Below are 14,178 nucleotides of genomic sequence, written 5' to 3'. Positions count from 1 at the left end.
CCAAAATCAAAATGGGGTACTAAAGGTTTATTTGGCTTGCATGTCTTGATCAGGGTTCATCATGAAGGGAAGTCAGGGCAGAAACTCAAGGCAGGAGCTGAAGCTGGGGGCATGGGAAAATGCTCCTTGTTGCTTTATTCCTCCTAGCTTGCTCAGCCTGCTCTCTAATACAACTCAAGACCACCTGCTGATGGGAGATGCCACCCACAGTGGATTGAGCCCACCTATATCAATTATTAATTAAAAAATACTCTCCCAGACTTCCCTACCAGCCAGTCTGATAGAGACATTTTTCTAAGTCAAGATCCCTTCTTCCCAGGTTATCCAAGCTTGTGTCAGCTTGATTAGGGGCCAGAATGTTAACCAGCAGACCATGCTTGTCAGGTAAGCAGAATCATATTTAAAGACGAGAACTCACTGCAGACCACTAAGTCACCTCCACACTGACAGCCTTTCCAGCCACACACCCTGCCTCAGCCTACACAAAATCCACGGCTCTTCTTGCTCTACATCTCTACCAATGAAGGACACCATGCAGCCATTGTCACCTTAGTTTTACTCATTATTTTCTGTGTGATTTTTTCATACCCCCAGATATTTAGAAGCCTCTGTTTACTCCTATAAAACAGGGATGATAATAGTACCTGCCACACAGTAGTGATGGAGGATTATATAGATTCCCAGCCATGAAATATACTAACTGTATTTCCTAGCACATTGTTAGTACTCCATGTTTAAGCCCTGTGAATGACTGTTAGTCTCTTCCACTGTGGTATGGGATACACTGTAACTGAGACTCTAGTCTTTCTCTATCTTGGAGAGATTTTTTTTGACTGAGTGTTGGTAGGTAGAGTCTCTAGACATCTAATCTTTACCATCTTATTAAGGACCATCCAACAAGGAATAGGCAGACTGTGTGAATGTTGGCAGCCAAGAGATGAAATAGTTCGTGTATCTGCTGCCCAGAGCTCATGTATTATCTTTGCTGTCCCTAAAGCACATAGCAAAACACAGACATACGGATGAGAACTGTTTGCTATCTGCAGACAAAGCCTTGGAAAAGAAATGCATCCAATAATGGGAGTGAAAGCCATTACCATTTGTAGAGCACTTTAACATTTGCAGTGTACTTTCATATATGTTATGATTTAATCCTCAAAGGGTCTTGAAAGGGAAGTACTACATCTATCTCCTTCCCTTTATGCATGATAATAATACTTACCATTTACTTCAGAAAGTTCACATAAATGTCTCAGTTAATCCTTATAATAACTAGTGAGGAATGTTTACACACATTTTGTTTATCAACAGTTGAGCACAGAAAAAAGAGAGCGAGAGAGAGAGAGGGGAGACTTGTCCAAAGTCACCCAGGAAGTCAGTGAAAAAACTGAGGTTTGAACTTCAGTGTAGCTCGTTACCAATCATAACATCATTCCAGCAACTGGTACTTCATGCCAATCTTTAAATAAAGATTCATTAAATTCTATCATTTCATCAGAATGATGGTGCAAGCCCTGAAGCATGAATGTCTGAGTTCAACTTCTTCCTCCCTTTCAACACATAACCCCGTGTAGTTCAGCTGCCTCATCCTTAAAACCGGTTGCTGTTGCCTGCCCAAAAAGTTTTCGGTGATATTAAAATAAGAATGTGTATAAGAGCTGAGAGCTTACACCTTGTGTACCAGGAGATCTTAATTGATCTTGGGAATTGGCAGCATTGTTTTCACATTCCCATTTCACTTGGACCCACAGGAAGATGACACTAAAATAAATGATTCACACACACACACACACACACACACACACACACACACACACACACACACACCTTCAAATTTTCATTGAAAAGAAAGTGTTTGATGATCCATAACATGTGAATAAAAATATCGTCCCTGCCTATATGAAAGGTGTGTATCCTCACAAGAGCAAGCTACACTAATTCATTGCATTTTACCTCATGAATATGAAATACATGGCATAAGGAATTACAGAAAATATTTCACAAGTGAACCCTAACCTCTATATAACCTGATCTGAATTTGACACCTCCTAAAGTGCAGAGCTACTTGGGAAGTGTGATGTGTAAACACACAACCTGGTGAGATGTAGTGGCAACACCCAAGTACACACAGCCCCAAACTGTGAAGGCAGTTGGTGCTGGTGCTCCTGCAGGAGGCACTGTAACCCAGCCAGTCCAAAGGTATGCCACCCTTCCAATAAGTACAGTAACTTGTGTACAAGCCGGAGGGTTTTGCCAGAACCATCTTTTGAAAATAATTTGTTTTCAAGAAAATGCTTAACTGGTCTTTGGTGAGTTCATTGAAGTGGGCATGAAACAGGCATTTTGATACTGTAAAAGTATCAAAACTTCTGCATCCTTCCTCTTCTTCCCTTCTCATTCTCGTAGCTCCCTCCCCCCCTCTTCCCATGCTCTCAATTTGCTCAGGAGATCGTGACCCTTTCCCCTTCTCCAGGGGACAATGTTTGTCTCTTTTAGGGCCCTCCTCGTTTACTAGTTTCTCTGGCAATGTGGATTGTAGGCTGATAATCCTTTACTCTATGTCTAAAAACCACATATGAGTGAGTACATATCATGTTTGTCTTTTTTGATTGGGTTACCTCGCTCAGAATGGTTTCTTCTAGTTCCATCCATTTTCCTGCAAATTTCAATGAGGGAGCAAAATGGTTGAGTCAGGTGAAGAATAGAAGAAAGGGTATGTGATAGGTAGGGTTTTGGTTGGGGGTGGGTGGTAGGGTAGGACGGGAGGGAGAAGGGAACTGGGATTGACATGTAAATCAATCTTGTTTCTAATTCAAATAAAAAGTGATAAAAAAGTATCAAAACTTTCCACATCGTAATACGGAATATAGTGAATCCAGTCAGATCAGTACTACCTCAGTGAGAAGACTAAGAGGTCAGAATGAAAATCTTTTGGGTGAGGGCACATAACCAGGAACCATTTTCTAGCATTCTTTCTGAGTCTCCTGCTGCAGCAGAAGCTCTCTACCCTCTCATGACATGCAGGGCTCCCCCAGCTCCTGAGGAAGGTTTATGACTCTCAGTAACTAATTACACTTTCTTCAGGCAAATTTCATCTCTCTCAAACATGCCTAAGCTCCCATGTTTGATTGCCACCAATAATGTAAATTTATTTGTTTGTTGTCTGTGTGTGGACAAGGGAGAACTGGTAGAATCACACTTTTCACTCCCAGTACATGTCACCCCCTTTTATTTGGTTTTGGGAATCCAACACTGGGACTTGCATATGTTAGATAGGTTCTATACCCCAGAGTCCCATCCCATAGATCTGCCCAATTCTTATCAGTTGAAAAAAATGAAGCTGATGCAATACTAACAAGAACCACATTATTGTACTCAGATCCCAACCCACTACACATTTGATTTCAGGGTTTTTCAGCCTCAGCACCACTGTATGTGAGGGTGGGCCATTCTTCCTTATGAGGGAATGTCTGGGGACTTGTAAGGTGGTTAGCAGCACCCCCAGACCTCTGCCCACTAGATGCTAAAAGCCTCCATTCCCCCCTCCCTGCTAATACTGCTATAACCAAATACCTTCAGACATTATTATCGAATTATCTCTGTGTAGCAGCAACATTCCTCCAGAGAAGAGATATAGCATGAGATTAGTAGTAAATATTCATAACCAGGAAGATAAACTTATATAAGTATATAATATAATTGATGTAAAATTAGAATATATAATAAAATCTATATCTGTATTTTAATTTTGAGATGTGCCACTTATCAGTTATCATTTTAGCATTCTGTAATTAGAATTAGAATTTCTGCCAGGTGTGGTGGAGGTAGTGTTCTTAAAATCATTTGCGAACTAAGGAGGCTAAGGCAAGAAAATCAAGAGTTCAAGGCCAGCCTGGGCTACATTGTGATACAATGGCAAGAGAACATGACTATCTTTGTTTTCTAAACAAACGTTTAAGATGTGGAAAGAAATTAATTACCCCAAATCAGGGTGATTATGTAAATATTGGTGCCAGCTAGAGGTGCTTTTGTGTTTCTTGCAGTGCTGAACACACTGGAATTGTATCCACATGCTTAATTGGGAAGAAGTGGACAGCCATCTGCTGCCTCTCTGCCACACTCTTTGACACCTGCAATGTTCTTATAAACACATTAGTTACTTCCCACCAGAAATACTTTCTCTAGGACCCCATGTTCCATTTCTTGTTATTTAACAGGAAGGGACTCCGCCTAAAAAACATGCAATTTTTTTTTTGGAGGCAGAATGCCTGGAATCTATTTCTAGCTCCACTAAGTGGCTTTGTGCCTTTGGACACGTCATTCTCCCACTTAGGCTTGATGATCAGTTTGAGGAAGGCTGATTTTTCTTCTAAGTGCCAGGAACAGACTCAAAGTTAGGTTAAAAGAGGAGCAAAAAGGGTTGCCATGGAGAATAGATTGATTCGTGTATTGCAAAGTTTGGAGGCACGAGCACTTCAGACTTGGCTGAATTTAGGGGTTCTACCAACATTAATCAGCAAGTTTTCTTCAACTTCTCACGTCCCTGCTCATCTTTCCTTGACTTCTTTCACAGGCAGGATTCCCCCTTCCCCTTGGGGGAAAGATGCTTGTGGTCATTCAAGTCTCACACTCTCCCGGGCTCAACTTCAACCTTCTGTGGAAAAAAAAATATGGCTTAGTGAAACATCTAAATGGACAGCAAGGATGGGAAACCATCATTAAGAAAAGTCTTTTAAATACTCTGGCCAGCTGTTTTGTTTATATCAAAAATGGTCTTTTGAACTCAACTTTAACAAAGAAAGAGCACTATTTTTAATAAGTCAAAGGGGATTTTCAGATTTTGAAAAGCCTGGCTTCTGCCTATGGTTAGCTACCTCCTTGGGGGTGAATTCTGTGGTACATTCCAGAAGAGCACCAATGTGCAATCTTTGGTCACCACCCTTGTATGATGTAGGCAATAGTAGAATGAACCCTACGAGGCTTAGGTCAGAAGATTTGGGTTCCAACTATAGCTCCACAGCAGCTAGTGGAGCAACATTTGGTCTCAGCTTCTCTCACCTGTGAATGGAAAGGAAATCAGAATGTACTTAGTTATTGAAAGTTGTGTGAGTGTTAAAGGAGGAATTATATGTGAAATTATTTAGTTCAGTTCTCAGCATAAAGCAAGGTCACATACTACGTGGACTTAGTAAGAAGTGTAGTAGTTGATGGCATTGTCAATCTAATGAGCTCTAGAACTACCTTGGAGATAAGCATGAGTCCAGGTGTGCTTTGTCGAGGATTATTTAGTTATTTGAGATGGAAAGACCAACCCTTTATGAATGGTGGGGTTCAGGATCTGCACATGCCTTGCTCTTTGCCTCTGACTGTGAATACAATGTGACCTGCTGTCTCAAGTTCCTGCTCTCATGACTTTCCCTCCCTTTGGATTAAGAGAACATATGAAGCCTCCCTTCCTTAAGTGGCTTTGGTTGGGTTTTTGTCACAGCAACATGACAAGTAAGTATCAGAGTGGCTGATAGGATTTATATTTGTATTCCTTTGTTCCTGGTACTGTTGTTTTTTGTCCTGTCTGAAGCATATCTCTCTGCTCCACCAAATATCCTGACACCCCGTCACTACATAAATCAATTATGTATTGCCTACATAGAACACTTTAATATCAGTTCACCATTAATCTTTCCAATGAAAAAGAACCAGTTGTTTTAAGTGAATTTGGGGAATTGCTTTCCAGCACACCCTCTGTCATAAATTAGTGAATATATTAAAAATGGCGAGGCAGAGCATCAATTTCCCTGTTACTATTTATTGTTTGGGGAGAATGAAAAGAAACTGTAGCCTTCTGAACTTGTTGAATGAAGTCTCAAAGTCAGGATCTGAATCTCTGTGAACAGCAAAATGGCACTGTAATGGACACAATGGGAGTTGGAGCAATATTCTTCCATCACAGATGGTGTATGATGAAGTTTTCAGGGATGACTGCCGTGGGTGAAGAGTGAGAGCCTGGAGCATGGATGGCAAAGAAGCTCTGTACATCTGCTACCTCTCCTCATCCATGTCTATGAGTTTTCTAATTGATGATGTCACTATCTTCCCACTGGAAGCCATGGCATACAAGAATCCTTCTCCACATGGCATTTCAACAGCCACAACCCATCTATCAGACTCTTCATGGAATTGTTTTGTCTGGCTACAGGTCTGGCTATAACAGAATTTTTATGAGTGGAAAACAATACAGAATCTTACTTGTCTGGAAACAGATATATTAGTCAACTGCATTAGTCTCTATGCTTAAGGTCATGGAGAATCCAATCATGCAGATAATCAGAGTCTGAATTGCATGGGGGATCTTGGAAACCATGTGCATACACACTCACACATGTGCAAGACCATAGGAGCTTAAATGACATATTGCTACCCTTGCATGTACCTCTTTGCTCTGCAATAAATCAGTTCAGTGTGTTTTCTGTACATTTTCTGAGGACTTTGTACTCATTCACAAAGAAACCAAAGAACCTATTGGGAATGAGGAGATCTGACATACATAACCTGGGACTCAAGCTAGAGCATGTCACCTGGTTAGCTGCCCAACCATACTAAGTCTTGCTGTAAGAAAACAGAGTCCACTAAGGGGGCCAAGTAAGTTCCAGCTTTCTCCCCTGTACTTTGGAACCTGTTTGTATCTACACAGATGGTCTCTGTCAGTTGGAATAGTCAGGGGCAAATGTAGCCTAAGTGAACACACGTAGAAAATGACCTAGCAAATGGAGAACAGCACACTGTTTGACTTAGGGAAGATTTAGGCACCCTGAAATTTCCCAAGTAGTGATAGGTGCCAGCATGCAGGATGGAAGAAAGTACCAAAGCAAAATCAAGGAATTCAGAGGAACAGGGAGTGAACAAGAGCCACCTGATGCTATGATGGATAGTCATGGTACCTGAAGCAACCCCAAAGATTCCACCATGCTGTGACTCTTCTTCCCTTGTCAGTATTTGTATATTACAAAGTTCTGTTGTCTGTACTGTGTGTGTGAAATGAATTCATGCTGAACAAAATTCCCAGAAGCTCATGTAAACAATGATTGCACAACAACTATTCTATGAGGCTCCTTGAAAACTGTACTTGAAACTTAGTTCCACCCCAGTCACTCAAAGGAATTTCTTTTAAAAAAATTGGCTTCCAGCCATCCTTGTTTTTCAACATCCAGCTTCATATATGCCCCAGTAAAACACGCTTTAAAGCCTATTGATTGGGACTTAAAAATCTCTTCCTACCTGAGTCCTACTGCTAAGTGAACATCAGCAGTGGTGCCACAGGGCCTGGTAAGGAACCATTTGCAGTCAGAAGAAGGGTGGAGGGTAACATCACCACAAATGTCAAAAAGAAAATGACAGTGAGAACTTTGAACTCTGTCAGATGATAGCTGTCATGTGTGGTTAATTCAAACATGTGCCCTATTGGAAAGCTGGAGGATGCCCTGGGGTTGAGAGGAGGCACCTTGAAACTATCTCTCTTTAATAAATCTCTTACCCTTTATGAAGCATCATTACTATTTATTACCATTGTTATTATTTTCATTACCATATTACCTTACTATTTGGGCAAGCACCATGAGTAGATGCAGGGTGGATTTGGGAAAGACAAGACCAAGTTTAAGCTTTGCCCTTCATGTTTTGCTGACTGTTGAACTTCACTTCTTTTGTTTCTGTTTCCTCATTCATAAAATGAGAATATTCTATTGTCATATTTTGTGGGACTGTGTGGTCATTCTAACCTAATGAGGTTGTTTTGAGGATTAAGAGAGATGATGCAAGTGAGTGGCAGATAGATACCATACAATAAGCAATAGCAGTTACAATGATGGTAGTTACAGTTTTATTGTTAGAAGATCTGTGAGAGAATTATTGATTAAGTGCTAGCATTGATTCTGATAAAACTCCATAGAACCCCAAAATGCCATGCCTTATATTGCTCCCCAACAGCTGTGATTGTATTTTATGCTTCAAATAAAACTCCATTTACCCATTGATATATCAGGAATGGTTCACATTCATTTCAGTTATGTTATTGGTCAAGAAACTTTAGAACTGGAGAGGTGCCTCCGTGGCTGGGAGCTGCTCTTCCAGATAACCCAGGTTTGGTTATCAGCACCTACATTTGTCGGCTGCTATTCACCTACCAGAGATCTCAAACCCTCCTCTGGCTTCCATGGGAACATGCACATACACTTAGGAACATACTTGGAGACATATACATTTTAAGATATAAAAACAATTAAACTTTAAAGGTATCGTATCTTCTCACACTTTGTGTCACTTCTGTCCCTCCAAAGGATGGCATGCAAAGAGTGGTTTGATGCCTCATTGCTACTGTTTGTTCCATGCCTCCCACCGGAGATCATTTTCTTCAGACTTGCTTAAGCTTCCACTCTTTCAGAAATACTTACTTCCTTTTCTACCTGGAACCCTACTTCCTCTGCCCCTATAGTATCCTATTCGAATGTATTCTACCACCCTGATTTTTATGACCCTCTGGTTCTTCATTAGAGGTGATCTCTGAGGGCTGGATGTTGGAGAATCTTTAGGATCCAGCAAATTGCACATGTACTTGTTGAACCCAACTCATCTATCTAGGGCACTATGTAGTACACTTCAGGAAATATAGTTGTGAAAGTCGCAACAAGCATGGTGTCTAGCTGAATGTTTGAAAATACCTCTATGTATGTAGTTCTTCAGGAAAATACCATTCTTCAGGAATAGACACTTCCAAGAATTAAACTGTTTGTCTGTATCTCAAGTTTGTTTTCCGAACATCCTACCCTTCCCTCCACACCCCAGCGTCATGGACTGCTCCTTCTAGCTCATTTTCATTAGTTTGCTTCTGAACAAACCAGCCATCTACCAATTACAATGATCCTGGATACAAGGATACAGTTGGTGATGAACACATAGCCATTGACATAGCCATTGTCACTGCTAGGAGGTCGGTGTCAGAAGGTTGCTGCCATGGAGAAAGAGGTTCAAATAGTCACCCATGTGAAAGGGACCTTCTCTACCCAAGGGCAGCTCCAGGTTACTACCCACTCTACCAGCCTGGCTGCTGTTCCTTATGGCATGAAGCAGCCATGCTTTGCCACACAGGAGTCTGCCATGGTGTTCAAATAAACCACATGATACAATGAATGATCAACTCACTGGCATGGAAATATGGGCCCTCTCCACTTGGTTTCACCTTCAACCCTTAGCTAGATGATTTGATTTTACTTTAGCCTCCTTGTTTGTTCCATGGGGATACAAGTCTGAGTGACAAGTAATAATAAGATCTATGAGGATATTTAAATGGGCAGATAGGCTAGAAAAAGTAGTTCTTATTTCAAAGCAGTTAAACCTGAAGAGCTTTACTGAAGAGAATCAGAAGTCTTGAGAATATTGGCTGGATAGTAGAAGCAGGGGGCAGGAGGAATGAAAATCTATGTAAAGGTGGAATGGCCTGGCATGTTCAAGAAATAAGAATGCCCAATTGATTGGAGAATCAAGAACCAGGTGGAAAATAGGAAGGGTGCCTTCTGGGTAAGGGAGTAGATGAGCAGCTACTATCCAGAGAAGGTAGGGCATGCCCATCATCGTGGGGAATTCAGATTTCTTTCTCCATACAATGAAAAGCCATTGGAGGGTACAAATATGATATGACCTGATTTCTACCAAGGAGTTGCCATCTTAACTCCTATGCCGAAGAGATGGAGTCACAGCAGAGTTGGTGGGCAATTTCTCAAGAGTAGAAATGGGCAGACCAGAAAGGAGATGATTTAGGGAGAGATGAGGAGGACTTAGAATCATCATAGCAAAGGAGAGAGATAGAAGGAACTAGACTTTTCTATGTTGATTTCATTCAAATGGATGCCATTTTCTGAATTATATTACTTAAGTATCAAGATCATACTAGTAACCAGTGGTGTGCATTTGGGCTGGTGAAGAAACATCAAAACCACTGAAAAGCTCATCTGGAGCACTTCATTAAAAAAAATTATATTGTGAGCTGGTTTCAATGTGACTTTCTTAGGATGCTCTCATGACACTCATTGCTGACCTTTGACCCCTCTGTCCTCTTTCCCAGGTCGTCCCATTCCACCTACATCCTCGTCTAGCCTCCTCCCATCTGCTCAGCTGCCTAGCTCCCATAATCCTCCACCAGTTAGCTGCCAGATGCCATTGCTAGACAGCAACACCTCCCATCAGATCATGGACACCAATCCTGATGAGGAATTCTCCCCCAATTCATACCTGCTCAGGGCATGCTCAGGGCCCCAGCAAGCCTCCAGCAGTGGTAAGGAAACTGTGCTGTCTGATTGTGTGGTGTGTTGTGCTTGACATTTGTGAGTCTCCAGCAAAGTGACAACTGTTGAAACAAAAGCTGGGAGAAGGTGGTACGGGGAGCATCGAGGTGAAATGCATTTGTCATTTTTGTGGCATGGCGGTTCTAAGATGCATCTGTTGAAGGTCACAGCTGTTGGGGAGGCTTTACTGATTGTAACAAGCTCTGGGCTTCCTTCTGTGGGAGGAATTTGCCCGTGGCTATGTGTCAGAGCATGCTGGTCTCAAAGGTGAAGTGTGGGGAGACACTGGAATATTGAATTTTGTATTACTGTGATTCTGGTCATAGCCAAGTGACCCTGGACACCCTCACATGCCCCATTCATGTGCCTCTCAGTTCCCTTGCTTTTTATCATTGGCTTCTGACTTTGCCTTCCTTGCTTGTTTTATATGGCTTTGCGATTAAAATGTGTTCCCTTGACATGACTACTGAATATCGTGCCAAGACTGAAGTGTTTGGGGTACGACCTCTCTATGACCCTCTGCTTGCGCCACTTCACTTGAATTTAACGAGCGGATCATGAGGCACTGAGATAAACACAGCTTCTAAATTCGGAGCTCTTGTTTGGGTTTTCATATTCTCGGAACAGAGAGGATGAACACGAGGTTCTGTTCCACTTTGGAGGATTTTGTGTCTCAACTCCCACTATCAAAGTCTTAGAATTGGAGCAAGCACAACAATAACCAGGCCCTGGATTCATCCCTTGTGGAATGTTCACCTGAACAAATGAATACAGAAGAGGGCACAGTTACCTAAGGATTCAGTATCCACGGCCTGAGCCTTAGCTACTCTTGACCCAAGGCTTTGGCACTGCCTTCTGAGTTAGCCCCTTGTGATGTTCATTAACACAGCTCATCAAAAGCAAAAGAGAGATTTGCATGCCAAGAATACTCCCCCAAAAAGACTGCTTTGGCTCTATCCATGAATATAAGCTACCAATGGTCTCAACCTCTCCAATTATAGAGGACCTCCTAAATGTATTAGGATGATTCATTCAGCAAATGGACCGATAGACTGCTACTTATGATGGCCCATGCCCTTCTTCAAAGCCAGGCCTGATATATTTAGCAAACTCATATTCTTTTTTTTAAAAAAATTATCTAATCAAATCTCTCATCAAATGAGCAATCCATTGTTGATATTATGAAGGCCTTTAATCTACCATAAATCTTTATTAGAACTCATCAGAGCTTCTAGTTTGAGAGAAATGTGATTATGGCACTCTTAAAATGACATTACATCATCGGGGTGATTGGTTTATCATTTGGAGAAGAGACATCAATCATAACTAACATAACCACACAGTAAATGAATTCAACCTTTCTACCATGGAACAATGACACCGTAATTGCTCAAAATCAGGCTTAAAATGAAATCGGAAAATGCTCTTTCTTCAAATATGATGTTAACTTAATGGAATATATTATGAAAAATCATGTTTGAGGAAATTCTATATAATTAAAAATATGTGGAAATATATTCCTTTTTTCTTTCATCAGAACCCGATTTTAGTTACAGTGCTATTTTTTCTTTTTTTTTTCTTTTTTTTCTTTTTGCAGCAGAGATTATGTTGCATTTAATTGAACTACCCTCGCTTGTGTTTTGCTACTTTTTATTTCATACTATGTAATCGTGATGAATATTGTATTATGAAGGACAAGAGGCTTTTGAAATGAGGTGCACCTGCTGATAGCTTTTGAAAAACAGACAATTATTAAAGAGAAAGTGAGCTTTTAAAAAGACACCCTTTTATGCATGTATGGATACCCAAGCAAAGATTATTTCCATAAGTGAGGTCAGTTCTTATCTCTGGGCCATCCAGAATGTTTTCTTAGTGATAGCACACAGGGCGATTTCTTTGCTTTTGGATGCTGTATCAGATTGTAGGTTGTCAATAGAGGATTTTTGTTGGCTTTGTAAAGAAATCAAGAGCTCATCATTTGGGTGGACAGAACAGATCTAGTGTTTGGAGCCAAAATTATTCATTTTTCATCAGTTACACCAATTTGCTCAGCTCACCAGTGATTTTTAGCTTCACCATGGGGAGAAAATGCCATTGAAAATGTAAAGGTCCATTTTCATACCAAACTAGAGCATGTTCCTATGATTTCTCCAGCAGAGGGGGGAAAACCTGATTGAATAGTAGCCTTGTTCCCAACAGGCTCTTATTGGAGGGCAGGATAAAACTAAAGCAAGCAGGTAGTCACTCAGTGTCCTTCATTCCTGCTTGGCTAAAATGAGAGCTTGCCCAGCTGGAGTATGTGTGTGTGCACTTGCATGTGTATGTATTTCCGATGGAATGGATTTGGGGTCCAGTGCAAATTGGGGCTTCTATCAAGATCTGAATGCAGTTGCCATGAATTTAAATTTGACATAAAGGATTGAAAATGGAGTTTGACACCAAAGATGTAGAGTGCAGAGCAGTGCCAGAGTGTTTTCAATCGAGTTTGATGAAAGGGGCTGAATGTGTCAGGTGTTGTCACAGCACCAGCACAGGGCCCCTGTGTTTGGGTGTGTTAAGTTTAGCTGGTTAACTACACATAATGTTTTTAAGTTGGTCCCTTGGCAATGACACTGGCATCTTAAGATCATGTAGCAGTTCAGACTTCTTTGGGTTTTTTCCCCATAGTTAAAATGCCTTCCAACATATTCAGCCCATCTACAACAGGAAAAGATTATTCCTTGCCCTCCTCTTATTGTTCCAATGATCTGATGTTGTAAAAGCCTGTCATTAGGAAAGTCACAGCGCACATTTCTTGCCCAACAAGCCTCTGTTTTGGAGACACAAACTGGATATAAAATACAGGAACTAAAATGGTTTTTCTCCAACACAAAAACCTTCTCAAAGCAATGACCAAGCTTCACCTTTATGTGTCAACTGCCATTATTCTCTATGACTATAGTGCATTCTTTAGTGCATGGTACTAAACTCTCACCACCTTTGCAGCCAAGTTGCTCTAACCCTCCATCTATGCCAGTCAAGCAGATATACAGGTATAGTTGGAAAGATGTTTCCAGAACTGATATAACTAGTCTCTGAAACATTTGCTTCCCCATAGCTGAGCTCAGGCCAGGGCCTCAATCTGTCTTTTGAACTTCTGCCAGAGCCAGTTAGTGCCACTGCTATACAGCAGTGTACTTCCAATCCTATGATATCACTCATCTGGAAAAACATCTGGGTGCCAGCTGCAGCAGAATGGAGGGTCCTACATCTGGAAAAATGAGGCTCCCTTTAAATCATCATATCAGGTTTGCACTTTTTGTCAGCACGGGAATAAAATATACCGATAGTCACATGCTTATCCAAAAGATCTGGTTTGCCTATCTCCCGTAGAGAGTTAGGTTTTGGTTCTTTATGGAGGATTGGAACAGTCATCAGCAACATCATGCTGAACATTATAAATGAAAGCAAGAGGCCCTGACAGGAACCTTTCAGAAAGTCCTCAGCAGCAGAAATAAGCCATTCAAAGATGGAGGGAGAGATCCAAGTTTGCAATGGGGCAAATAGGATGTGTCCCAGCCCTTTTGTAAAACAGCAAGAACTTGGTTCATTCTAAGTGACAACAGCAGATTACAGTACAAAAGTTTCAGTTTATATATGGTGATCTACAAATGTACTTGCCTGCCTCATTTATGGCTTCTTTATTTAGGTGGATGGAATACACATTCACGTCTGGCATCAAAAAGAAAAAGAGTGCTTTCTTCTTCTTCTTCTTCTTCTTCTTCTTCTTCTTCTTCTTCTTCTTCTTCTTCTTCTTCTTCTTCTTCTTCTTCTTCTTCTTCTTCTTCTTCTTCTTCTTCTTCTT

The 14,178-nt window shown here is 41.0% G+C and overlaps 1 protein-coding gene across 2 annotated transcripts in view; it reads left to right on the top strand.

The window, feature by feature from the left end:
- The window catches only part of LOC113836627 (teneurin-2), a 934,552-nt gene that overhangs the window by 554,648 nt on the left and 365,726 nt on the right, over positions 1–14,178 (top strand). Inside the window, exon 3 of one of the 2 annotated variants that reach the window (XM_035448193.1) lies at positions 10,115–10,324. The exons of the other annotated variant lie outside the window; for it this stretch is intronic. Coding sequence (XP_035304084.1) covers positions 10,115–10,324 — 210 coding nt within the window. The remainder of the gene's footprint in view (positions 1–10,114; positions 10,325–14,178) is intronic. 2 annotated transcript variants of the gene reach the window in all.

Source organism: Cricetulus griseus, chromosome 7 (assembly GCF_003668045.3).
Source record: "Cricetulus griseus strain 17A/GY chromosome 7, alternate assembly CriGri-PICRH-1.0, whole genome shotgun sequence".
Lineage (NCBI taxonomy): Eukaryota > Metazoa > Chordata > Mammalia > Rodentia > Cricetidae > Cricetulus > Cricetulus griseus.
This window is presented reverse-complemented; position numbering and strand designations above follow the sequence as displayed.